Source organism: Ammodytes marinus (assembly GCF_949987685.1).
Source record: "Ammodytes marinus genome assembly, chromosome: 19".
In the NCBI taxonomy this organism is placed as follows: Eukaryota; Metazoa; Chordata; class Actinopteri; order Uranoscopiformes; family Ammodytidae; genus Ammodytes; species Ammodytes marinus.
Window position 1 is genome coordinate 3,085,001 of NC_137223.1, and position 27,500 is coordinate 3,112,500.

At 42.9% G+C, this 27,500-nt stretch overlaps 3 protein-coding genes across 9 annotated transcripts in view; all 3 read left to right on the forward strand.

Moving 5' to 3' along the window:
• Nucleotides 1–15,132, forward strand: part of fynb (FYN proto-oncogene, Src family tyrosine kinase b) — a 74,615-nt gene extending 59,483 nt beyond the window's left edge. For 2 of the 5 annotated variants that reach the window (XM_080048111.1, XM_080048112.1), the window contains 6 exons: nt 3,601–3,765; nt 6,030–6,209; nt 7,306–7,382; nt 8,023–8,176; nt 10,566–10,697; nt 11,610–15,132. In XM_080048111.1, the coding sequence (XP_079904237.1) occupies nt 3,601–3,765; nt 6,030–6,209; nt 7,306–7,382; nt 8,023–8,176; nt 10,566–10,697; nt 11,610–11,818 (917 nt within the window). In that variant the 3' untranslated portion in view covers nt 11,819–15,132. Of the gene's footprint in view, nt 1–3,600; nt 3,766–4,119; nt 4,276–6,029; nt 6,210–7,305; nt 7,383–8,022; nt 8,177–10,565; nt 10,698–11,609 lie in introns of all 5 variants that reach the window. The other 3 variants (XR_013845366.1, XM_080048114.1, XM_080048113.1) reach the window with 3 other exon arrangements.
• A 4,183-nt stretch (nt 15,133–19,315) lies between these two features.
• On the forward strand, nt 19,316–22,752 carry LOC307266238 (putative G-protein coupled receptor 139; the record flags this gene model as incomplete). Its single annotated transcript, XM_080048212.1, has 2 exons — nt 19,316–19,440; nt 21,743–22,752. The coding sequence occupies exons 1-2, from the start codon at nt 19,362–19,364 to the stop codon at nt 22,750–22,752; spliced, it is 1,089 nt and encodes a 362-aa protein (XP_079904338.1). The 5' UTR covers nt 19,316–19,361.
• Nucleotides 22,753–23,430: 678 nt separating this feature from the next.
• The window catches only part of traf3ip2a (TRAF3 interacting protein 2a), a 6,242-nt gene continuing 2,172 nt past the window's right edge, over nt 23,431–27,500 (forward strand). For 2 of the 3 annotated variants that reach the window (XM_080048107.1, XM_080048108.1), the window contains exons 1-8: nt 23,431–23,498; nt 24,019–24,059; nt 24,152–24,583; nt 26,298–26,430; nt 26,779–26,957; nt 27,065–27,153; nt 27,259–27,327; nt 27,476–27,500. The exon at nt 27,476–27,500 is cut by the window's right edge and continues 80 nt beyond it. In XM_080048107.1, coding sequence (XP_079904233.1) covers nt 24,044–24,059; nt 24,152–24,583; nt 26,298–26,430; nt 26,779–26,957; nt 27,065–27,153; nt 27,259–27,327; nt 27,476–27,500 — 943 coding nt within the window. In that variant the 5' untranslated portion in view covers nt 23,431–23,498; nt 24,019–24,043. Of the gene's footprint in view, nt 23,503–24,018; nt 24,060–24,151; nt 24,584–26,297; nt 26,431–26,778; nt 26,958–27,064; nt 27,154–27,258; nt 27,328–27,475 lie in introns of all 3 variants that reach the window. The other variant, XM_080048109.1, reaches the window with a different exon arrangement.

Sequence of the window (27,500 nt, forward strand, 5' to 3'; positions counted from 1 at the left end):
ATATCGATGTTTAAGCCCCAAAATCAACAGCATGGCTTTTTACTGTGTGTGTGTTTGTGTCATGGCACATTAAGCCTCCCCTCTACTATTTTCTCTGGCTCCAGTTGACGTGTGGAGCCGTCAGATTAACTCTCCACTCTTTCCAGGGCTTGTGCTTTTTTTTTATAGCTTTCTGCTTGCCTCTGCTTTCCATGTCTTTATAGATCTAAAGAGCGTCATATCTGGTGTTATATAATGTCCATCAGATGAAGGGATGAGAAAGTTGGCCTTGACTTGAAAGTCGGTTTGGCTTCAAAATCTCAATGCCGATTAGATGTGAAGCCATGCTGTAAGATTTCTAATAACAAATAGGCCATTCCTTCTCTTAGGAATACAACAGTGAATGCATAAGCAGTAGAAGAGTCCCGGCTAAAATCATATATATGTTATGTATATAATCATACATAATATGTTAGCTAATTCTGGTTTGATAACTAAATCATTTTGCAGACTTTATGAAACCACACTCGCACTAGTAAAAGACAAATATGTTGGAAATTGTAATTATTTTTCAAATTATACTGATTGTGACTAATAAGTAAGTGTTTATTAATGATTACAATTGATTTAATTTATAAAGCACTTTTCTTAGAAAGGACAAAGTTGCTTAAAGAGGACCTATGATGCTTTTTGACTTCTATGACCTATAAACGTTGTTATGATGATTCATAGTCATGCTTAACCATACTAAATGATCAAATAATGACTTACATGCATTTCGACGTATTCCCTGCTGACCGTCTGGGGTGTCTGTGCAGAGCACTAAACACTATTCTAGCCAGTCGAGAAGTCACGTGTTCAAAGCGGTCTACCCTTTGTAACTTTGTGACGTCGCATGTAACTTTGTGAAGTCACCACGCGGATGTTTCCATGTATGGTAATGCTGTCACTTCCCTGTTCGCGTCTGCCTCGCGTCTGCCTCGCGCCCTTATAGGTCCATGCTCGCGCTTCCCGCCACTGAAAGTGTTCCGGAAGGAAGGTAACCAATCACAACGGAGTGGGGTTTGCAGTAGGGGGGGGGGGGAGAGGGTAGCGGAGATGGCCGATGCACAGGCGGAGGGAGCGGAGATTGCCGAAGCACACACACTCAAGTGTTGACAGGACGTGCTGGATCGCCAAAATAAGAGAAAGAGCTTCCCGAAAATCTACATAGTTTTTTGTGATGTGATTCATGTCAGGTTGCTCTATAGCAGTGTAAAACAAGAAATTAAGACCAGAAAAGTAGTATAATAGGTCCTCTTTAATAAACATATGACTGCAGACAACATTTTCTGTTTAGTTTTTTCCTGGCATTGATAGGTTTCCACAGTTACACCATGTTACCAAGTCACCACCATTTTCACATATAAACATTTCAATTGTTTTACTGAAAAATAAAACAAAGCTTAAGTATGGCGATGTACAAGTCAAAGAAGAAGAAAAAAAAGAGTCAAGGAAAATCAATTCAATGGTCATATATCCTGTACTTCCCACCTGTGGCCACATAGGCCTGTAGCAACTTTAGCCACTTTGTATCTAAAGGACATGTGGTAAGAACAATGCAATAGTCTCGTGGTGTAGTGGTTAGAGCCCCCCCCCCCCCCACCCCAATGAGGCTCAGTCCTCGCAGCAGACCCGGTTCAAATCCAACCCATGGTCGTTCTCTGCATGTCATTCCCCTCTCTGCCCCATTTCATCTCTGTCTCTCTGCACTATAATAAAACATAAAAAAAATGACTATAAACAAAAGAAATAGAAATAATCTATAATTCCGGAGTAATGGCTTTTTAACTTACTAAAGCAAACACAGAACTCGATCATTTGAAGCTGCCACGCCTTTCGATCAAACACTGTCTGTTTTGATGTGTGGACAGGGCTCCACTTATTGACAGCTTTTTATAACAGCCAGCAGAGTGAACAGAGAGAGCTGTATTGATGTGTGAGCTGAGTGCGAGCTGAGGCAGACGCCCCCAGATGAGGTTTTGATGGCCGGGGCTGTAGGTTGAAACACTCCCACGGTGTGAGACACACACCAGGCTTTATCTCATCTTTACTGCCCCCTGCAAACATGCTGGGGCCTTATCACTGGCAGGAGGAGGACCGGGGGGGGGGGGGGCACTGTGTCCCTACAGTATTAGGAGGGGGGGCCTCACTAGACATATCAGCACGTACCAACCAGAGTAAAAGCAAGAGCTGCTTGATATGGTGTCATCAGCTGAAGTGAGCGGTGTACACAGCCAATAGAGAGGATAGACAGGGGAAGCAGCTGGAGAAGCACTCTGTTGCCTAAACAAGTGTGCTCGTTAATGCCTCTCATGGTGCATAAAGTCCCCAAGCTTGGCCTTTACGTTGAACCACAACCATAGACGTACATTTACCAGAGGAGTGACTGACGGCAGGAGCTATCTCTTTACATAAATTACGGCCATTATCGTGAAGTGTATGCGAGGCGTATATGCCCATTAGCCAAAGTGAGCCGTAATGTGGAGCCTATGCTTTTTTCCATGACCTGAAGACCCATGTAGGATGATTTGGTCCTTGGTTATTGTGGAAGCATGAGATACTGTGTATTCATTCAGCAAGATCGGACCAAACGATCCAAATAAAAAATAACTTGAATATACATTAGAGAAAATCATTAAATGTTTCATTTTAATTTTTTAACAATATCTTTATGTCACAGTTGATTTTACTACAAAAGCTCATAAAACAATTGGAGAGAGAAATTAAGGGAATTTGATTATCTGATTTGTCTTATTCCATGGGTCCTATAACACTGTTTCTTTAATCTCTAAGCATGTGTGCTCTGTGTTAATGGATCAAAAATGCTTTTCAAAAAAAGTATATACTCCATTGGCCATCTGTCACTGTGATCTATCACAATTGAATATATAATTGCAGGTTAAAAAAACAAGTCGCAGAAAGTTACATATCCAGCTGATGTTGAAATGAATAATGAAAGTTATCCAGCAGTACTGTATAGTGTTAGTCTGAAAACAAGTTTGAGGGGCTTGTAAAGTCAGAATAAGACACCGTCAAATGTGTGCATACGAGGCTCAAATGACTTAGTATGGGTCAATGAGTACATAAAAACTTGGTCCTATACACTTCCGCAACTCAGTAGTTCCCCCAGGCCTACGCTCCAGACCTAATAAATGCCCATACTTTTCAACCTCCATTCCAGACATGCCAAGATTTGAAGATTTCAAGTCCAATCCAAAAAATAGTGGTACTAGAAGCTTGATGTTGATGTGTCACTTCACTGTTAGGATTTTAAATTAAACTTTTAAAGTGGCGCCAAATTATGATTTTTTACAAGCCGGCAGCACACCGGTCGATGTGATGATCTGGAAGGATGATGGGGAGCACATTAGACTGATTCCTGTGCCATCCAGGAAAGTGATTTGATTTCCAGCTGTCTAGTTGGCTTTGCTCTGTGTCTCTGTGTCTCTGTCCTCGTTTCTACTATCTGTGTTGCTTTGAAGCTTTCCTCACTCCTTGCAGAACCCCTGGGCTAACTCTCTCTGTCCAATCTCTCTCTATGCTGACGATGTGTGCTTCTCTGTGTGCGGGCGCGTGCAGACCGAGCGGCCGGCCTCTGCTGTCGCTTGGTGGTCCCCTGCCACAAAGGGATGCCCCGCCTCGCCGACCTGTCCGTCAAAACCAAAGACGTGTGGGAGATCCCGAGGGAGTCGCTGCAGCTCATCAAGCGCCTCGGCAACGGGCAGTTTGGGGAGGTCTGGATGGGTACGGATCCACTCGGACGAGGCAGCATGGAAGGGACCACACTTGAGCCAGCACAGACACCAGAGTCACTCCCCAAAACACAAGCAGATAATTCGGCCAGAGAATGGGAGGGGGAGGGGTTCAAATGAAAAAAAAGGGGGAGCAGGAAATTTTGATAATTCTCAGTTTGGGGGGATTTTTGCCAGGGAACTACTTGTATTTTTCTGACCCCTCCTTTCACACAATTTGGAAACACATGTGTGAGGATACTCTGGCTCTGACAAGGCTACGGCTGGCTCCCTTCCATGTCGCCTCAGTGCATGTTCCCAGTTAGTTAACCCTGTGTGCCTTGCCTTCCCTTCCCCCCCCCTGTAGAGAGTGCGGATGGGTTGTGCTTTAATTTAACGGGCGTGTGTGTGAACAACATCCCTGACACTGTGGGCTTGAGTCATGATGCCTGGGAGATCAGCAGAGACGCACTTGTGTTGGAAGTAAAGCTGGGGACGGGATGTTTTGCTGATGTGTTTTACGGTAAGAACGCCCCTCCCCTCCCTGGAGAAAGTACCCCTCCTTTACTGTTCCACTTTGGGCCAACCTGAAAAAAATAAATTCAAAGATTTTTATTAAACCCTTTATTTTTCCTGCATTCTTAAATGTGCCAAGAAAACAATTTGCTATATTATTTCCAAAACTGAAGAATAAAACCAACATCATCTAATCCCTCTGCAGCATTCCTGTAGGATTGTTACACATCATCTATTAATTAAGACTTTAACATCCTGTTCATAAATACTCATTTTCTCTTTGCTGTGTAGTGTCTAATATGGAAGTCCAAAATGGCAAATGCTAAATAAGTGTTAAAAGACATATTTGATCGGCTAAATATAGGCTACATTATTCTAATAAAATGTATAGCGCAAACGCTGTATGGAAACCAAACCAGCCAAACTCTCTAGCTAATTTAATTATACATGTTGTACTCTATTCAAATGGACACTTATTAACTTGTGTTGAGTGTTGGCCATTTTTTTACTTCAATAGTGTAGAACATGAGGGTGGGATTTCTTATCATTATCTCAGATAATGGTGAGGAGGATGGGGCTACTCCCAGTTGACACACACCCTGCGTTCCAAATCCCATACTTTTCCCTTTTACTATACTGCATACTTAATCATGCTGGTTTCCATACTTCAAAATGCAATTGGATGTATTAGGGCACCCGGGTATTTTTGGCATACTTCATTTGACATGTATGTATTGGGACATCCTTATTCTTTTTCTGGCATACTGAATAGTATGGAAGTATGGGTATTGGAACGCAGGGGCATACTCTGGGATATTAGCTCACAACCCAGCAGGGGAACCAGCAAACCGAACAGTCCCACTCCCCAAAATCTGTACAGCTGCATCACTAAAGATGAGCCTACTCTGATTTATGAGCTAACTCCTAAATGAAACCCCCTAACACATGTAGACCAAATGTTAGCTGTGGGGCTCTGTTTTCCCTTTAAGACACTACTAATATTGATGTATCTGTTACTGTCACAGAATGAGATAGATGGAGTACCACTCTACTGGAGTGATTACAGTGATCCTAGGCCTGCTTTGAAAACAGCAGCTTGAGGCAGTGCACATTGGTGGCATTGGCGTGCTATGTGACAGTAACTGGCATGCAACCAGTGAGGAGCTTACAGGCTTGCTTTTTGTTAATCATCCTACAAAGGATTATCTGCTCCTGGGGCTGGCGTATTGTGCCTCTCAAAGCCCCGCTGGATGACCCTGGCTTCTAAAAGCCCATTTCAAATCAAAGTCCACTCTTAAATCTCGTACCCATTTAATTATCCTTCAGCACAACCTCTGGCCATGAGAATTAAAGACAGGGCAGCTCTCCATAGCATCTCATTCTGTGTTGCATGTTTACCTCGTTGTCCTTTCAAAGGGAGACTTTTCCCCCTGTGTTTGACTACACGCCACTCTGGGCCGACAATCACCTCTTCAGGTTAGACTGCAGGGTTGTCAAGTCTGACTTCAGGTTGATATGATGCCATTAGAATATGAACGTGTGATCCCGCTGTACTAATGCCAGCTTGTGTGTGTGCGTGTGTGTGTGTGTGTGTGTGTGTGTGTGTGTGTGTGTGTGTGTGTGTGTGTGTGTGTGTGTGTGTGTGTGTGTGTGTGTGTGTGTGTGTGTGTGTGTGTGTGTGTGTGTGTGTGTGTGTGTGTGTGTGTGTGTGTGTGTGTGTGTGTGTGTTTGTGTGTGTGTGTGTGCGTGTGTGTATGTCAGGAACGTGGAACGGCACCACTAAGGTGGCGGTGAAGACCCTGAAGCCTGGCACCATGTCTCCAGAGTCCTTCCTGGAAGAAGCTCAGATCATGAAGAAACTCCGCCATGACAAGCTGGTGCAGCTCTATGCCGTGGTGTCTGAGGAGCCCATCTACATAGTCACTGAGTACATGGGCCAAGGTAGACCAACACAGGCAGAAGCATACTATACAGTACATACCACTCACTTAACAGTTCAATCAAATGTCCTTTCTCTTGTGGTGGGGTGTACTGGGTGAACAACATGCAGATGATTTAACTTTGCTTTAATTTTACTTGTAACATTTTGTTTCATGGTTAGGACATGAAGGGAAAAATAACTGTGGTCTGTGTTTCAACCACAAACAGCAGAAGTAAAAAAGCAGTTGAATGGTGTATCACACACTTTATTTTGTTTCCCCTTATCTCTTTATTGAACAGAACAGGGAGACCAACAACACCTCCTTAAAATGACTTTGTTTGTCACAACACCCCAAGCCATTCTAAACCCCAATATAACATGAATACATGTTACAGAGACTTAATCATTTGAATATTTTAAAACCAACAATGTGATATGTCCCGAAAAAACCCAGTTCCATTTTTTTTAGGATATTCCATGTGCGTTTTTATGTGCCTGTTGTTGTGTGTATTTAAGCATATGGCCATGAGCAGAGGCATGCATGCAGAATGTTTTTCATTTAGGCAACAGTGTTTCTTTATAACAGTAAAATGGTAACTGTTTGTACATGGTGAACCCCTTTGAATCAAAGGGACTGAAGATGATTTAGGCCTTCAAAACAATTCTCCACAAACAAACACTGGCATTTAGAAACTCCACAGAAACACACTGTCAGACACAGAGAGGACACACACACACACACACACACACACACACACACACACACACTCACACACACACACACACACAGAACCTTTGATCTGCATCTCTCTGATCAGGTTCAGCCAATGACAATGTGTTGTTTTGGTCAAAGTATTTTGTGGTGATCTTCAAGTCTCCTTATTGTGTCGTTATCATCATTACTCAATGTCATTGTATGTTGATGCTATGAAGTAGAAGAGGTAACATACAAAGCCCAGTTGTGGACTGTTGGTTGGTAATGGCTGGATTCCAAAAATCCTCAGTAGGGGGGGGGGGGGGGTGAGAGGGCCCCCCCCCCCCTGTGACGGGTCTAAAATATGCAGTTTCTTCTGTGTGGATGGCCTGACCTCAGACATGTGTTGATGTGTGCTGCAGGGAGCCTGCTGGACTTCATGAAGGACGGAGAAGGACGAGGGCTCAAGCTGCCTAACCTGGTGGACATGGCAGCACAGGTACAGACAGACACAGGCTGAAACTAAAGCAATGGCACACTCTGAGAAATGTACATAGGCTTGTAAAAGTATTCATACACATTGAGCTTTTCCACATGTTGTCATGTTACAACCACACAGGTAAATGTATCTTATGTGATAGACCACCACAAAGTAACGCCTAATTGTGAAGTGGAGTGAAAATGATACATTGTTTTAATTTTTTTTATATAAATAAAAAACTGGGCGTGCAAAAGTATTCAGCCCCCTCTGAGTCAATACTTTGTAGAACCACCTATCTCTGAAATGCCAGCTGCAAGTCTTTTGGGGTATGTCTCTACCAGCTTTGCACATCTACAGACTGACATTTTTGCCCTTCTTTTGACATGCTTTGCTAAAACACAGCAGCTCAGGCTTCGTCAGATTGGATGGAGAGTGTCTGTGAACAGTCATGTTCAAGTCTTTTTTTTTCTCTCCAAAAAATAAAATAAAAATAATATATTTCTGTTCAGTACATACAGTTGTTCTTTCGACGGTCCAAGGGGCATGCACATCTTTCTCCCCCATGTATCCCTGCATCAGATCACAGTGTCAGTATTCAGAAACCCAAGCCCAAAGTGTACGTCCTACAGTTGAGTGTGTATGTGTCTGTGTGTTGCAGGTGGCAGCGGGCATGGCCTACATCGAGAGGATGAACTACATCCACAGAGACCTGCGCTCTGCCAACATCCTGGTGGGAGACAACCTGGTGTGTAAGATCGCTGACTTTGGCCTGGCCCGGCTCATCGAAGACAACGAGTACACCGCACGGCAAGGTGGGCCGCTACACCAACAACTTTACCTCTTTTTCTTATAGTTAAATAAAGACACATGGGCGCTCCGATGGCGAAGTGGACAGAGCGCGTACCACTGCACTGAAATGAGAGCGCATGTCGTTAGAACTAGATGCTTAAAGCCCACGTAGCCTACAGCCTGTCACTGAAAGAGGTGTCACTATTTACTATTGTTACTAACTAACTATGAATCATTCCAAACTCCTGTCATAAAGGGCTTTAGCTGATATCAGAGGGAGCTCTTCATATCTCCAAGACTTCTGTTTAGACCAGGGCTATTCAATAGGCGGCCCGCGGGCCAGGTGCGGCCCGCGAAGGAATATTTACTGGCCCCCGCCTTGACTACCGACCGACCCCAAAAAAAAAAAAAATTTTTTTTTTTTTTTTAGTGGTGCACAATCAATGTACTAGCATGTGTGATGTGTGCTTTTGCATGGTCATAACTGCGCGAAAGGCCGCGATCTGCAGTAAATAAATGTGCACATGTGTCTCCAAGCTTTTGTCTATCAGCTGCTCTGTGTATGCAGCTTTGCGGGCGCGATTGTACCACAGTGTAAGTGTATGGTCCATTATTTGTATTTAGTGTGTCTGCATAATATTGCACCAGTAGAACTTTGCATGTTTGCACAAAATTTGTACCTTCACATAGCAAACAAAATTGCACAACTGTAAAGTCAGTGTCTGTAGTTTTTTTGTATTCAAATAAGCAGTTGTTTATTTCTGTACTGTGCATTGGCATCTTTGAGCAAAATACAGCCAAAAATGTGGCTGCGCCGCGCCTCCCATGACCCTGGACAGTGACCCCTTGACAAACACATTTTTGGGGGGAACCACTGTAAGGTGTTGCACTTAGAGTAGCCTACATTTATTTCTATGTTTTTTTGATAAGCTGTTGCACTCTCAGTAAACCTAGGCCTACCTGTATTTTGATAAGCTGTTGCACTTAGAGTACATTTATTTCTATGTATTTTGATAAACTGTTGCACTTAGAGTACATTTATTTCTATGTATTTTGATAAGCTGTTGAAGAGTTAACCTATTGTGTTTTCCTGAACTGATAAGATTGTTAAACACTTAAACAACAGGCAACCTATGTTAATCAAATTGGGATTTTTTTTTGATAAGATGGTGAACTCTATTTGATAAAGACAATATATGCACTCCTATGTTGTTGTAGTGTTTTACAGTATATGTAGCTATTGATGTAATGCTCATCAATTTTAGGCATTTTTTTCTGGACCCTCATTTTGGATCATTTCCACCAACCGGCCCCCATTCAAAACTAATTGAATAGCCCTGGTTTAGACTGTCTCCTGGCTCTCTTGTTGTTGTTTAGCATAGCATAGCATAGCATTGTGCTCCACAGTAGATGGACATACTTTTGATATGATGTGTGGAGTGAGTCACGGAAAATATTACACAAGCACATACTTCAAATCACATACTCTTTCTTTTTACGACACTACATACTAAAGTACAGAAGAGCATTAGGGCCATGGGAGGAAAAAAAATCAGATGAGGAAGATTTTATTTTCATGATGTCGAGAAATGTCAAGAATAAAGACGAATACTCCAAAATGCTATTGGAGTTAGTGGGGCCTCTATGTATTTTTGGCATACTGCAATTGACGTGCATGTATTGGGACATCCTAAATCTTTTTCTGGCATACTAAATGGTATATAAGTATGGGGATTGGAACAGAGGGTATGTAGATCTATTTGTGCCAAAGTGAACTGATCTGGCTTTGTATTTATATATTGGGGCGACTGTGGCTCAGGTGGTAGAGCGGGTTGGCCAATGATCGAAGGGTTGGAGGTTCGATTCCCGCCCTGCCGCTTGTGTCATGGTCGTTGTGTCCTTGGGCAAGACACTTCACCCACCTTGCCTCGTGTGAATGTGTATGATTGCTGTATGTTTGTGGTGCTCGGAGGGCCCGTAGGCGCAGAATGGCAGCCACGCTTCCGCCACCGGTATGACTGTGTGTGAATGAATGGAACCTGGAACCCTGTAAAGTGCTTTGAGTGCCTAGAAAAGCGCTAGATAAATCCAATCCATTATTATTATTATTTATTTGTCATATGTGGAGTTCCCCACTAACTGAGCTGTGTCTGGGCTAGTGTGGGACAGAGATGTATCAAAGCAGGGGAGCTCCGCTGGCGTAGTGGATAGAGCGTGTACCGTATCGGCTCCGGCCTTCGTTGCAGTGGTCGCGGGTTCAAATCCGACCCGTGGACCTTTACTGCAGGTCATCAAGTGTATCAAAGCAGGGCTGAACCAGAGCACCACACGTGACAAGTGTCTGAAGCTACCAACAAGGGGGAGGTGAATGTGCCCGCTGACTCTCCCTCTCCATCTCTGCTGTCCCTACAGGTGCAAAGTTCCCCATCAAGTGGACGGCTCCGGAGGCCGCTCTCTACGGCAAGTTCACCATCAAGTCTGACGTGTGGTCCTTTGGCATCCTACTGACAGAGCTGGTCACCAAGGGCCGGGTGCCTTACCCAGGTGAGGGGGGTAGCTTTCACCTTCATCCACCTAGGGACACGTGGATAGAGTGGCCTGATAAGAAGAGCCCTCTCCTTTAGGGAATATAGAGTTGTTTCCTAAGCACACACACACACACACACACAGCTCTTTGTATGACAACAGACGGCCCCCCTCCTGCTGTTTACCAGAGTAAAACGGTTCTTTAATGCTTGGGTGAGCTTCCTTTCCCTGACAGAGGGTGAGTTAGCCCTTAATTACTGCTGCTCCGCTGTGGGACAAGTTGAATCTCAGACAGAAACTTAAAGAGAGGGGGCCGTAGAGTGCACTGAGGGGGAGAGGGGAGGGGGGAGAGGGGAGGGGGGGTGAACACATGTTGGTCCAGATGGGGCTGGTGGGCCGCTGGTGCTGAAGGGAGAAGGTGAGGTAGGTCAGCACGCAATGAGCCCAGGGGAGCAGCGTCATGCTAACACATGTGCTAGCAGCTTTTCTGAGCTCATCCCCAGGCTCATTGACAGGTGTGGGCTGGAGCCAAAGTGCTGGGACTTTACTCAAGTACAAGTGGAAATACTCCTAGAAATAAATAAAGGAATACAAGTGCAAAGGTACTGTATGTACTTTAAAAAAAACATCCCACTTCTTTCATTGTATTTGGGCTTGGCAGGTCCTCCCCAGGTAAAGCTTATACATGAAACACATGTGATTACTGTATAGTCCATTTTCAATGTAATATAAGTTGCTTGTGTTGAACTTTACTGAGGCTGTATCAGACTGAATGACATGTGTGGTGAAACCTTCTCACCCTGGGTGTGCGTGTGTGTATGTGTGTGTGTGTGTGTGTGTGTGTCTGGGTGTCTGGGTGTCTGTGTGTGTGCCTGTGCCTGTCTGTGCCTGTCTGTCTGTTTGTGTCCGTGTGTCTGTCTCTCTTTTAAGGCATGAACAACCGCGAGGTGCTGGAGCAGGTGGAGCGGGGCTACAGGATGCCCTGCCCTCAGGACTGCCCCATCTCCACCCACGAGCTCATGCTCCAGTGCTGGAAGAAGGACGCGGAGGAACGGCCCACCTTCGAGTACCTGCAGGCCTTCCTGGAGGACTACTTCACAGCCACGGAGCCTCAGTACCAGCCCGGGGACAACCTCTAAACCCCCTCCCCCCACACACACACACACACTCACGCTGGGGCAGGACTGGACCCAATCAGTGCTGTTACAAAAAACTCTCTGGAGCCTTCCCAGCCAGGACATTATTTTAGGGACCTGTACAGCAGCTTCCTCCCCGAAGAAGCATTTCAGTTCCACCACTGACTGACTTAACCCACCTCTCCCCCCCTATAAAAACACACAACCCCTGGTGTCTGGATTGGGGGAAGTTGAGGAGGCGGAGTGTGGACGGATTGAACTGGGGGTTGTTGTAACAATGCAATGGACATACCTGTATTCAATTGTAAATAAGAAAAAGGCTTGTCCTAGTTTATTTGTTTGCTTTTTCGTTTTCAGATGTTATTTTCTCCTGCACAAAATAATAATAATAATGATAATAATAATAATGATGTTGAAGAAAGATAACCATGTGAGGCGAGCACCTGAGCAGGCACAGTTCATCTGTATGTGTATTATACTGGTGCTCCTGTGCTCTTTTCTAGCCTCCATATTTTTTTTTTCTTTTTTTTTCCCATGACGTGTTAAAAGAAAATAATAATAAACACAACCATAGCTTTTGAGCCGAGCAAGATCAGCCTGATCTCACACGAGCTTCATATTGCTTTATCTATCGCAAATCAATCTGGAACCTTTAAAAAAAAAAAGCATTGTCAATGGAATCGGAGCCCGCGTTCTGACCTATAACGTTCGTCCCTTCATTGCGGAAGGCAGCTTCTGATTGGTTCATATAGTCGTCAATCTAGCCGTGAGACCGGCCCATTCTCACAAGTGTATTTGTCGATTCCACGTTGACGTCAACGACTAACGAATCACGGGCTGCCTTCAACTAACAGACAGTAAGTGGGGAGAGTCTGGTCTGACTGGAGGCTAGATTGACAACTACGTGAACCAATCAGGGGCTGCCTTCCACTAACAAGGCAGTAAGTGGGGAGGGTCTGGTCTGACTGGAGGCTAGATTGACAACTACATGAACCAATCAGGGGCTGCCTTCCACTAACAGACAGGCTCCTCCCCACAGAGATTGGAGAAAGTCCAGACTGATCTGTGTGGGAGAGAAATGAATGTTAAGCTCATGCTGGATGGGGCTGCTCTCAGCACAGTATTTGCTTTGTTCTTGACTTGTCAGTTGCTATAGTGTTGCAGAGGCTTCTTCAGACGAGCTTGGCGCATTTCTTCTTTTTCCTCCTCAGAGCACTAGTTGTTGTGCTACATGCTGTATTGAACAGGATTCTTTTTTACAAATGCTATATGTCACATTTCATTCAAATTATGTCAGAGCGTCTAAGGGTTTTTTTTTTTCCAACAAATCCCTCCTCGCTTAAGGTTTTTAAGTTGTGTTCTGTCCAGCTGGAAGATAAAGAGGTTGTTCCTTTAAGAAGAGGATATGTCTTGTTGTTCTGTGGTTCTGAGGCTGCCTTTAGACAGTGTCAGTATCCTGGACCCCTGCACAGTGGACCTGGAACCCCCATCACCTCCTCACTCACTCACTTCTTCTTCTATGGTTTACATTCTATCACTATTTGAATAGTCGCTCTGTATTTCAGCTCTTCTAAGAGTCAGTTGTACTGTATTGTTCAGGGGGCAATTCTTGTCGTATTTCAATACAGAAATTGGGAAGATTTGAAGATTTCTAAAAGAAGCCCACTGAATTTTTTTATTAATTGAACCCGGCCCTGGTCTGGTTTTACAGGGGGTTTTTTTTCAGTTGCTTTGGTGTGTGAAGCCACATGTTCAAAACCTCTCCACACAGTCTGCAAATCCAACATCCATCAACAAGACCAAACTCTAAGTCAAAGTCAAAATTATTTCTATAGCACATTTAAAAACAACATGAGTTGACCAAAGTGCTGTACAAGATACAATACAAAATAATATATAAGATACATGAAAAAAAAAGTTAGGAGTGTCAAAGTCTCAACTTGTGTGAAAGGCCAATGCAACAAAAGTGAGTCTTCAGCAACGTATTAAACTGATCAACTTTACAGGGATCCAGGTTCCATTCATTCACACACAGTCATACTGGTGTAAACTCTACACTTACAGTACATGTCTCGCAACAAGCTTGACTTGGGCAAAACACTGGCAACGTATTTCAATGAGAAAGGCACACGCAACACACACAGACCTACAAGACACTAACAACAGGGAGACAATTTCATACCAGGTGACCTGTTAATTTTTTCCAATGAAGTTAAAATGATTGGAGTTATTTCACATACATTACTATGTCACCAGAGAATAACAGTATCATCATTTTCATTTGACCGTAACGTGTGAAAATCCAGCAGTTTGCTTCACTGTCTTTGGGGTTAATGATTGGAGAGTGTGGATGGAGGGTTTAGGGCAGCAAAGCAGTCTGTCCATACAGCAGCATGGAGGAATGCCACATAATCCCAGACTACTTCAAAAACAGCAGAGTTTATTGCCCTTCCATTCCGAATTGTCTGCTGGCAAAAGTGTTGTGCTTTGAGCTGAAATGAGCTATAAGCTCTGTATTTTATTTTACATATTGGCAATATTCTCCTTAGGTTTTCAATACATTTCAGTAAATGCAGAAATCCAACATTTAGTTTTTAATGTGTTTCTTAAAGGAGAAGTAAGTGATATTGTTTTTGTTAATATACTTGTTATATTACTCTTTATTCATACAGCAATCACTTAAACAGTATGCACAGTTCATAACACAGGTCTCCCAGTCATTCACCTTTGCAGTAATTGCCAGATACAATTTTGAGTATCCGGCTTGTTTCTTATCCAATCAGGAGACAGAGCGCTATAAAGAGGCGGGGTCTCTGTGCCCGTGAACGATGACTCGCTGCTCTCCATCGCGGCACTATCTGACAAAGACGGATGTGTGTTCATGTGGTGGTGACGTAGGGACGAGGGAGGGGGACTGCTAACTGCAGTCACTGACAGGAGGTTAGTTAAAAGGACCATATCACTTACTTCTCCTTTAAGAGTTTTGAAAACAGTGTGTCAGCCATTGAACAATTTGCCTGAAAAACAGGTTGTTTTGCAGGTTGTTGTGTATGAATAAGAAGAGAGTGTTGGTGAATGTGGTCACTGAATTCATTTTGTGTGAAAGGAATGAACCATGTACCACCAGTTTGGACCATGTGGACTTCTGTGTGGCTGACTGTCAAGAGTTTTGAACATGTGACTTTTGGTGGCCAATAGAAAGCTCTCATTCTTTCAGTTGTACAGCTCAATGGAGTTAGGTGTCGGTAACCTCCCTCCTTTATATCTTTTAATTTTCATTTTTTTTAACATGACTCGTTTTGTTATTTCAGTGATTTTTGCCGTTTGAAAATCCAGAAAAAAACAATAAACATTTTACACTCTTTCCAAGACACTTTCTTTCCACATGCCTGTGTTTTTATGCAAGAACTGTGACAAACTGCTGCTGCTGTGTGTGTGTTTGTGTGTGTGTGTGTGTGTGTGTGTGTGTGTGTGTGTGTGTGTGTGTGTGTGTGTGTCTAAGTGTCTAAGTTACTTTTTCACCCACACAAGTATTAACTTTACACCCCCAGCAGTCTCTCTGTTATAAATTCAAATTCTAAAATGATCCTAACAAAAGATATAAATCAATCAATGATGAGTTATTGTTCAAGCAGCTTTTAAGCTCCACCTTAACTAGCTGGAACCTACTCACACATTAATGCATCACTATAGGGACTTCTCTGCATACAGTACTAGTTTACTTCTGGTCATTGAAGTATATTTTCTTTGTTATACTTTTGTCAATTTTAAGATTTTAAATGCAGACATTTGACTTTTAACAGAGTGTTTTCTACACTAGTAGAACTACTTTTTAATGGAGACGCCTTTATTCACTGATGTAGAACATTCATAACTCTAACTCTATATTCATGGTGAATATGGAATATTACTTTGAAGCAGCTAAATGGAGTTCAGCCATTGTTAATGTCAGTAGAGCTGGCATCTCCTCAGTGTGTCCTGCAGTGCTACATGTTAGACAGTGTGAAGGTGTGACGCGCCTGCAGAGAACAGGTGCTAAGTAGACACACCCTGCGTTCCAATCCCCATACTTCCCTACTATTTAGTATGCCAGAAAAAGATTTAGGATGTTCCAATAGATGCAAGTCAATTGTAGAATGCTTAAAATACATAAATGCCCCCACTAACTCCAATTGCATTTTGGAGTATTTGTCTTTATTCTTGACGTTTCTCGACATAATGAAAAAAAAAAAACTTCCTTGTCTGATTTTTTTTCTCTCCTGTGGCCCTTAAACTCTTTAGTATGTAGTGTAGTAAAAAGAAAAAAGTATGTGATTTGGAACGCAGGAACAGTGCTTAGCATCATGCTCATAACGAAGCATGGAGCTTTAGCCGTCAATGTCGTCCTTCTCCGATGGATTTCTTTGCAGACTTTTTGCCTATCGACTCTGGGATTTCAGGTTTACCAAATATACTGTGGTGTGCTCCCTGGTCCGCTCCAATATGATCCCTTCACTGGCTTCCCACGCTGACCAATGGTGGTGTTATTGGAAAAACAAGTCCAAAGGCCCACTGTCCTCCTGTTGGAAAGAACTTTCTCACAGCAGGAGAAGCACAGATGAAGCTCCTTTGAACATGAATGATGGCTTTAGTGTCATTATGGTGTGTAGCCTAAAGCCAAGCCAGTGAGCCTGTATGTACAGTGGCATGGCACTGAAGCAGCTACAGTACACGGCATGCTGGCCATTATTACAGTTATTACTCCTGTGTGTGTGTGTGTCAGTGTGTGTGTGTGTGTGTGTGTGTGTGTGTGTGTGTGTGTGTGTGTGTGTGTGTGTGTGTGTGTGTGTGTGTGTGTGTCTGTGTGTGTGTGTGTGTGTGTGTGTGGTGGAGCAACATGTTCACTGTGATATAAGGTCTAATGCTGCTGTTATTAGTGAAGCCTCATTCACTTCCAATGAGCTGAGTGTTTTTTTTCCAAACTGTATTTGTCCGTTCTGTGCTGTTGTCTCCGGCCTGTGTTTGTCTTGTACCTGTTTGGTTAGTGGATCAATAGTGTTGGGAGGTGTAGAGTGTGAGCACTGATAGTCCACTGAGCCAGGGCTTTGTCACTTTCCCTCCTGCACCTCTACAGCAGAACCAGCCGCCACGCCTTGCTGTCTGTTTTTTCTTCTTTTTTTTTCCACTTTTTAGTTATTGAGAGGAGACATGACAAGACAACACACAAGACAGAGGCAATTTACAAATTTAGGGAATCTCAATGTGTGTGTGTGTGTGTGTGTGTGTGTGTGTGTGTGTGTGTGTGTGTGTGTGTGTGTGTGTGTGTGTGTGTGTGTGTGTGTGTGTGTGTGTGTGTGTGTGTGTGTGTGTGTGCGTGTCTGTGTGTGTTGTCTGTCATGATCTCAAAGCTGATTGGTGCATATTCTTCTTTAACATCCACTGACTGATTTTTTTATTTGTTTGACAAGTTTTGAGTTTAGACAGTCACAGTACTGTAGCCCAGCTTGCAGACATAGAAAGAGCCTAGACTGGTTACTTTATATAAGGTTATGGTAATCTTATCATCTGATCAGCCATCACCAAGTCTGTGTCAGGATCTCACACAAAATAGAGCCACATGTATGACATCATGATGATCCATGTCTCGTGCACTGTACTTTATCATACTCTGATAAACACACTTTAACATTCATGACTGTTTTGTATTTGAGGTTAAATCCACATGATTTGGAATATTATTGATCGATTTATATAAAGTACAGCTGGCTGTTTATCCACATGTACTGTGCTATCCTGTCATTAATCTTAGTCTGATAGAATTGAAAAAGAGTAACCCTGCGTTCCAATCCCCATACTTCCCTACTATTTAGCGGGCCAGAAAAAGATTTAGGATGTCCCAATTCAAGCACATCGATTGTAGTATGCTGAAAAGACATAAATGCCCCACTAACTCTAATATAATTTTGGAGTATTCGTCTTTATTCTTGATATTTTTTACATAATGAAAAAAAAATCTTCCTTTCTGATTTTTTTCACTCTCCTGTGGCCCTAAAACTCTTCTGTACTTTAGTATGTAGTGTAGTAAAAAGAAAAAGTATGTGATTTGGAACGCAGGGTAAGTTTTTTTTGGTCCGTTGTTCTGTGCTGTCAGTTATTGTTTGCGGAGGAAGAAGAGGTGAGCCATGGACTGAGTCAGGTGACTGCCTCCTCCTCAGTCTCACCCATCCCTTCTTCATATCACTGACAGTCTTGTCCCTGTGGAGACACACAAGCAGCTGCTATGCACCTGTATGGACGGAGACACCTGTGTGTGACACCTTCATAGCTACATCCAGCGCAGCACAGAGCTCCTACAGACAGCAGGTAGGTCTGACTTGATTCATTTTATCCATGGAGACTCCTATTCCCCCCCCCCTCCCCCAGATAAAGATCATTGTTAACCTGTATCAGTACAAATTCATGATAAGAATTGTATGTGTGTAATAGTGTTTTTTTCTTTAATTTGTAAAAGGGTTTTCATGTTAAATTAAGAATCAATCAAACAATTGATAGACTATATAGCACAATAGGGATCTGGCTGTGAGATAACAGTGGATCAGTATGGGCAGTTGATATGTAAACCTGGTACAGCTATTTTTACAAGCCGTTAATCAGCTCTTAACCAGCGTTTATTGGGGTGATCAGCTCAATGCCTCTGTTTTCACTTTTTTTTTTACTGTAACATATCAGGAGCTCTATAATCTCTAGTACAAGTTCAAACATAGATGAACAAACGTCAAAATGTGACGATGCATTAGTGACTCCAAACCAAATGCTCCTCTCCAATATATCCAAAGCTTTATTAATTATGGTGTGTGATGTGATGTTTTTTCTTTTATATTTCATTCCTATCCCTCTCTTTACATTTAGTTTGACTCATTTACTTGGTAACTGTGTTCACTGCACCTTATACTTGGTGCCACAGCTCAAGAACATTCCATTTCATTCTTTTGACATTTTAAATCTTATACTTTAACTTTTTCTTTACATTATTTATTTTGTTATTACTTATAACATTTATTTGGTTCTGTTATATAGGTCTCAGCTTGTGTTTCTCTTATACTCTTACTTTTTATTATTATTATTATTATTATTATTATTATTATTATTATTTAAGTCTCAGCTTTCATACTTGTATTTCTTATACTTATTCTCTTACCTTTTATTTGTATTATTATTATTATTATTATTATTATTATTATTATTATTATTATTATTTAAGTCTCAGCTTTCCTACTTGTGTTTCTCTTATACTCTTACTGGTTCTTACAGTGCACTGTTGAAGCAGCCCAAGACTAAAGAATGTCATTGCCAGCGACTGTTCTTTAATTGTTGTGCACATGACAATAAACAATCTTGAATTCCGGTTTCACCCATCTCCAGCCCTAAGAAGTAAACAGCTCTAATATGCATGGTTCAGTCACCCCTGGCCCAGTGTTAGCCTGCTTACTGCCCTCCTCCTACCACCTCTCTATTGCTTTATTGCAGGTATTAGCATGTGAGCTGTTGACCCGCTGCTCAATGAACCATGGAGGGAGACAGCGTCGCCATCTTCGTCACCGTGCAGAAGATCTATTACCCGCTGCTATGCATCATGGGTGTTCCAGGTGAGGCTCCCTGTCATTTTAGTGTGACTCTCTTCCTCTTAGGCTTTTCATGCTTGAATGAGTTTAATCTGGACAGCTTGTAACCAATGCACCATCAGGTTTATAGGTCACTTATTACTGTTTATCAATCCCTTTGGGCTCTCTCTGTCCTCCTCTCATGTCCTAATGAAGAATGTCATGATGACCCAATGCTGCTCTCAGACAGAGCATCCTGTATTCATCCATTACTACACATTCGGCTGATGTATTTAATAACTAGTCCTGTGATATGGGAAACACATGGCAAAAAAGAGCACACATGTGGATAAGAAAGTTGATATTAGTTTCGACTTACTTTGCATCATTTTCTGAAATAAGGTTTTAGTAACTGTCATGATTGGAAAGAAGCTATTGACTGGTTTGAAGACTATATCGTCACACAATGTATCTGACGTGTGGGTGTGTACTAGCTGACTCAAATTAAACCTGGAATAAGGAAGCTTTGTTAGAAGTGTTTCTTACACTTATCAATAAATAACAATGAATCAAATGTCTATCCTAGAGTTAAAGTGGTCAATCTGCTTTCAGCTTTTGATTTCAGGACCATTTACTATACGCATTCAGTAACCTGTTAGCAAGTTATCAAGTCATCATAAGATTAATGTCAGGATACCACAGCACATGTGGATAAACAGCAAATCGATCAATAATATTCCAAATCATGTGGATATAACCTCAAATACAAAACAGTCATGCATGTTAAAGTGTGTTTATCAGAGTATGATAAAGTACAGTGCACGAGACATGGATCATCATGATGTCATACATGTGGCTTTATTTCATCACTTCACTGTGTGAGATCCTGACACAGACTTGGTGATGGCTGATCAGATGATAAGATTACCATAACCTTATATAAAGTAACCAGTCTAGGCTCTTTATATGTCTGCAAGCTGGGCTACAGTAGGGGAGAACGGGGTAATTTGTCACACGGGTTGGTTGTCACAATCGTTATATCTCGGAACCAGAAGGCGCTGTCTGTGAAATTTTGGTATGTAAATATCCAGAATTGGGATCAGAGGTCACCTACATAGTCTTCCTTGGAGTTGGACTGCTGAATTTGAGGTGAGAGGACTGTTTGTGTTTTTCATGTCAAATTGAACATATTTAGCTCCTCAGTATTTTTCTTCTAGACTTTTACAGAATGGGTTTACAACAAAACACTTGTTACCCATAAAAAGTGTGAAGGGTAAGCTATAGTTTAGATTGTGGTTAGCAACCTAATTAGTTGTCAGATGGTTGTTGGCCTTGATGCTAGCAAAAAATTCAAGTTGGGGTTGGTCGTCACATTTTTGAGGGGGATGGTTGTCACAAGTTATCCAAAGGCTACAGCCAGAAAAGGAACCCAATAACGAAATAAATTGTCAAGCTGTATCCTCACTGACACCCCAGAGAAGGAAAGAATAGAGCAGGAAAAGGCAGCTAGCATGCAAAGGAAAAAAGGGCAACAAAATCAAAACAACCCGATGCATCCCAAACTAGACCAGCTGCCAAGGCCACAGTAAGTTATATAGGCCTATTTGTGAACTTGACAATGCAATTGCATTTTCAAATTTAGTACTACTTTCTTTCCTTCTTTTCAAGATTATTCCCATTAAGATAACATTGTGACAAACAACCCCATAGTGTATGACAACCGACCCCTTGATGGGGTTGGTTGTCACAATGTGTAAGGGTGTCTTTGATGATTAATTTCTTCTTTATTACAATAAGATAGAAAAAGTGAGGGGTACACATTTCAAGCCAACACTTTAAGCTTCAATGTAATGTAGGAATGACTATTGAAAGATGTTTAGGTGATGAGCAATTCTCAGTAGAGTAAAAAGTGTGCCTACTTACCCCGTTCTCCCCTACTGTGACTGTCTAAACTCAAAACTTGTCAAACAAATAAAAATGAATTCCAGTCGCTCATGTCAGAACTCACCCAGCAACTCACACAAAGACAGGAAAATAAAGTATGTTGTACAAAATAGTGGAGCTTCTAGCAAGAGGGAAACAGGTTTTTCTCAAGGGTTGGTGAAGACCAAACAAAAGCTAACATGGTATTGGAATTACTTTTGTCACATGGTCATCTGTGTGCTAATAAGCTCAACTGCTCCAAAGGTGATACTATGTCACATGTTGTATTTTGAGGATTCTTCTGCTGCTCCCTAGTGACAATCAATGCAATTTTAAAGATAATAATTGAATTAATTGATAATAAGTAGGACCAGACATTCAAATGTTGTGTTTCCATCTGAGCTGTTGCGTCCCTGTCTTCCAGCTAACCTCTTCACATTCTACATGATCTGCTTCCGTAAATGCGGCATGTCCTACACTGCCGTGGTTTACCTGAGCTGCCTGGCCATCGTGGACACCTGCTACCTGGTGTGGGTGATCCTGATCGATCTGACCCTGGCCTTCTGGCTCCCGCAGCCCTTCTGGCACTCCCACCCGTGGTGTGGCATCCTGGGGTTCTTCCAGTACGGAGCCCTGTACAGCTCTTCATGGATCGTGGTGGTGTTCACCATAGAGCGCTACCTGGTCCTCCGCAGCACCACGGCCAAGAGGCACTTCTCCCAGCCCTGGGTCACCAAACTCAACTGTCTGGCTTTAATCCTGGTGTCACATCTGGTCTCTGTGCCGCTCAACTGGATCAACGTCAGTACCCCCGTCCCCAGGATTGTGGACGGGGTGAATGTGACGCTTCCCCGGTGCCGCTACCGCGACGAATACTACTCTACTGTGATAGTGTGGATAACCACGTTCCTCTCAGGTGGAACCCCCATTGTGCTGGTCATCATCTTCAACTCTCTCATCGGACACCATCTGTGCCGCGCCAGCAACCTCTTCACCAAGGAGGAGCGGCGTGTGATGCATGGGCGCAGCAGCAGGGGCATGTTGAGGAGGACCATCCTGCTGCTAGGCACGGTCTCTGGGACCTTCGTGGTGCTCAGCCTGCCCCGCTTTGTCACCTACTGCATCCTGAGGACCCAGTACAACGACGACGCCTTCGACAGAGACAACTACTCCCTCCCCATCAACGTGGCAGGAGACCTGGCCAACATGCTCCAGAACCTCAACTCCACCACCAACTTCCTGCTCTACTGCATGGTGAGCCGGCGCTTCAGGCAGGAGCTGGTCCAGGTGGTGTCCTGTAAGGCCAAGGCACGTGAGCTCGGCTCCATGCTCAACCACACCACCATGACAGTCTTCTCAGTTGTAGATCATAAGGCCTTGCCGTCTAGCCAACCCGTGACTGTGGTTCTAACCAACCTCAAGAAGACAAAGTAGAGGATCTGAAAGGACCGATTAAGAGCTGACTTTTAAAATAATTAACCCTTAAGCAGAAGCATTTCTTGTGACTACGTAGTGAGGCCTGTATGTAAAAGGAAAAGCCTGATTTTAGTTTTTGGGCGCACTTTCAGACAAAGGACACTAGACTAGAGCAGCAGGATTAATCGTAAGAAGATCATAATCTCTTCTGTTTGTGTTGTAGTTGCTTTCTTAGTAGTAGATAGTTAATGGTTAATAACTTAAGTGTATTGGTTTAAATCAAGTTGCCTTAGTAAATAAACCCTTTTTAACTATAAGAAGTAGTGTATGTGATATTTGTGTCTTGAATTTCACTAAATGCTGGTTGAGAAGGTCAGTTGTGTGAGCTTTTGAATTACATTCAATAAAACAGTTTAGTCATTTCTTCCAAATAAATTGTAGATTGGCTGCATATCAAGAATGTTGCAAATGCTTGTTTCGTGTTTGGTTTCAACTGTATTGCTTGAGTATTTCCATGTCCTTTTTTGGGGAGGGGAGGGGGAATGAGACCTGCCCCTTTTAAAAACCAAAGGAACTGTTGAACCTGAATGGCAGACAGTGCCCTCTGAAGAGCCTACCTGGCAGGTGCAGTCTTTAATGCCTCGCCTCATTTGCATAAATGGGTCACGAGGTTTCCCAGCTTTGCATAGTGGGAATGTTTCCTGTTTGCCGTAGAACAAGTTTTTGTGCCGTGGCTGGGGATTATCAAGTCTAACAAAAAAAAGGTACGTGTGGGAGACTTCTACTTGACTCTTTCTTTGTGTGTTTATAGAGGGGAACATGCTTTTGACATGGTCACCTATAAGAGTGCATACCTGAAATACCTTTAGATCAGTGATTTTGACCTTTGTACCACTCTGCAGCGTATGTGTGCTGTTATGTTACACTCAAAGCCACCTCTAAAGGGACATGTAGTGTGTAACATATTCAGTGAGGATACAAGAATGTGTTAAAACCTCCTCCTTAGAACAGTTCACACGACTCATCATGTTTACTCCAATACTTTCTGTCTGCTATTTGATTTGTATGATGTGAATTTCATTGGTGGTGATATAGCTTTTACTTGTTGGCAGTGACTCTGTTGGTAAACGTGTGCTTTTTCTCTCTCAGATCCAACACAATACAGTTGGTTTCTTGCCAGTCGTGCTCATGTAAAGTAGTGTATTGTATTGTATTGTATGTGTCTCTTTAAGTTGTCGAGCTCTATTGAATTCCTTTTAACCTTGTTTCCACTTTCACTTTAAGAATCTTCTTCCTTCTGTGACACAAAATGGAGCCTCTTAGAGGTAAGCAACCAAATCAGTCGGGATCAATCCGTCCCGCCTATATTACAATGTCTTCCAGAGTCGTGTTGCAAACCAGTTTTTCTTGTTGTCAGGACCGTGCCCGCACCAGAGCGTGCCTGTTGAGATGGATGAGATCATGACACCCTCCAGTCTGGAGCTGGCCTTGGCTCCCTCTTGCAAACAGTGCAGTGGACATGCAGAGAGCAGGCCACAGGACCATGGCTGTGAGGAGCAAGCCCACCATGAGGGCCAGTGGGGACCAGCTGAGAGCCAGTACCACCCTGGCTACCTCCCCTCTCCTCACCCAGGACAGGTGAAAGGTGTGTGGCCTCCAGCTGTCAGAGGGCAGGCACCGCTGGATGAACACCACCTCAGGATTAACCAGAGCAGTGGCTTTGAGCGAGCCATAAAGTGTCCCCAGGAGAACTCCCTGGACGATGCAGAAAGCCTGGAGCATCCTCTCCCTCTCCTCTCTCACAACACCCACAATGTCCTATCACCATACCCAGCAGCACAGAGGCCCGGTCAGTGTTACTTTTGCATGATCATTAGAAAACATAAAAACACTCTTGTAGTCTCTAACTTTGCTGCCGGTGTTGGTGAATATGTCTGTATATCGTTTTTAGAAATGACAAAATACTATGTACAGACAATTAACAACATGAGAACAAATAATTCTGTGTTATTAACCTTCCTTATAGTGGAGAATTAATCGTTTTAAAAATTCAACAGCAATGAGTCTGTCCACAAACGATCACTGCCATTAATCTGGAGGTAGTTTTGAAGAAAACAGTTCAAAGTGAGGTCTGTGGATAACACCAAATATACATAGGACATTCCTTTAGTCTTTACAATGTCATTTTCAATGCTGTGAGCACCACAAATTGTGTTCACTTCTGCTGTGTTGCTGTGCTGTGGATGCAGACAGATAGTATATCTGAAAACACGGATGAATAAAAACCATCTGTTCTGGGTGGCTGGATAGGCCTACCAGGTGAGGAAGGGAGAAAAAGTGTCTTTTAAAATAGATAGACTAAGTTACTTTTGAAAGAAGAAAAACAATCTCCCTCTTGAAAAAGAAAGAGTGAATTTGTTAGCAATAAATGTACTATCGTTTCATATTGGTTTACAGTCCTGTTATTAGTCTGGTTTGGCAAGTAGCTTATGATGGCTAATGTTAGCAGACTTCAGAAAGATATTGCTGTATATGAGTTACTTGTTCATTCATTTAGTTTTACATAGCAGCTAATTTAAGGTAGTTTAGATATATGCCTATTATAAGATGTGTTTTAAAAAATATTTTGCTGTCCCAAGTCCCAACAAAACAGTAGGCCTACTTGCTTGTTTAGCGATGCTAGCAGCAGGGTTTTAGGCATGGCCATGTCCGATGGTGGGTCTCACATTGAAAGTCCAAACACAATACACTGTAATTAATAATAAGGTCCAGTACTTTGTATTTAGTTGTGATTAGTGAATGTAGCATGCTAAGATGCTAGCATCATCATTGGGCAGAGTCCTGGGAACCTTGAGATGACCCCCATCATTGTGAGCATGCTAGGCTAGCATGCTGACATTAGCATTTAAAGTCGCTCTATACACTGCGGTTCAGCCTTGTACATTAATTGTAGCCTATAATCTGTACCAAGTTTTCCCTGTTGTCAAAAGGGAAGTTCATGCTGTCTTGATGTAGCCAGGAAATCTAGACCCATAGCATATTTAATTAGCCAGCGACAGGTCTGGTATTCCAGGCTAGTCTTGAGCTGTTTGCCCTAAAACCATTTCATGTGGGTCTCATTGGAGACTGTTTAGTGTCCCATGGCACATAAAATAGTTTGTGTTATTGGTAGTAGGTTATAATTAGTCATATCCAGATATTATTATATTATAATTTACTATTATTTAATACAATTGACTGCAAGCAACATAGTCATAATATCAGCATTAGCCCACAGAAACCATACTATTCAAATGACTGTGTTCCAAATGTAGGACACACGATAGAGTACAACTACAGGACATAATTGTATATATCGGATTCCTTACAGATCCTGTAATCGGGACATCTGTGATACATTTGGTTTGAAAAAAGTGAGTTGCCTCCCCAACCCTGTTAGGTGTCATTTGGCTGCTGTTCCATTGTGTTCCATTGAGTCAGCAGCATGACCTCATTATACTGCTAGAACTGGAAAACCATGATCCCAAAACTAGGCATGTCCTCTGCTCCACATCTCTCTGCAGGCCCCGGTCCAATGCAGGGGAGCTGTGTCAGGCAGTGTGCCTGCTGCCCCCCACCACATCAGCCCCGTCATCCTCCTCAACATTACCCTATCAGTCCACCACGCCAGGAGCCTCCACACCACCAACAGTCAAGGTAAGAGAACAACACTTCCTCCTAGCTCTCTTTAGCATCTCATATTTTCAATATGGGGGGCTGTGGCGAAATGGGGTAGTGCAGTCGTCCACTGGGTTGCAGGGTCGGTGGTTCCATCCCCCGTCTCATGTCGAAATGTCCCTGGGCAAGACACTGAATCCTAAATGTCTCCCGGTAGTTATGCACCCTGCGTGTCAGCTGCTGCTATCGGTGTATGAACGTGTGTGTGATTGGGTGAATGTGTACAAAACAATGTAAACCATTTTGGGTCTGTAAAAAACCAAGAAAAAGTTTTCAATTTACCATTGATTCATACACAAATATCAAAGTGATTCTTTCCCTCCATAGGAATCCACCTCATAACAGGCTGCAACCTGCAGAGGCTCCTAGAATGCCCCATGGACCTGTGTCTGTGGCCCCTCCTATAAATGTCATGCATGAGGTCAGTGTGGAGCGCTCCTTCCAAGCCCCTCCAGGACCAGCCACCAGGGAGATCAGGAGGATAGTCAGCCTGCCAGAGGAGTGTCGTGAGTCACGTTGACATCCCTTGCCATGGAACATGTGCATTGTGTCCTGATCTTAAAGAATGTAACGGAGCAAACGTATTGATGTTTTGATGAATTTGTGTTAACAGGGAATCTTTTCATCACCTATTCCGTGGACGTAGCCGATTTCATGCTTCCTTTTGCCTCTTTTCTGACCGACCAGGGCTTCAAACCCAGAGTAGGCCTACCTACGTTCTGTCTCATGTCTGTCTCCATCATCCTGCTGTGATTCTCAGGGACTTTCCATACAAACACTCACACACTCCACCTGTCCTCTCAACAGATCGACATCTTTGACGATCGAGTCCGAAATATGGACATCACCAAATGGATGGACAGATTTTTGAATGATGTAAGTCTGAATATTGAGCAGATGGTGTGTGTGTGTGTGTGTGTGTGTGTGTGTGTGTGTGTGTGTGTGTGTGTGTGTGTGTGTGTGTGTGTGTGTGTGTGTGTGTAAAATCTTCAGTCCAAAGTGTCGTTAACATTTCCTCTTACAGAAATCGGTGCTGATCATCGTGGTCA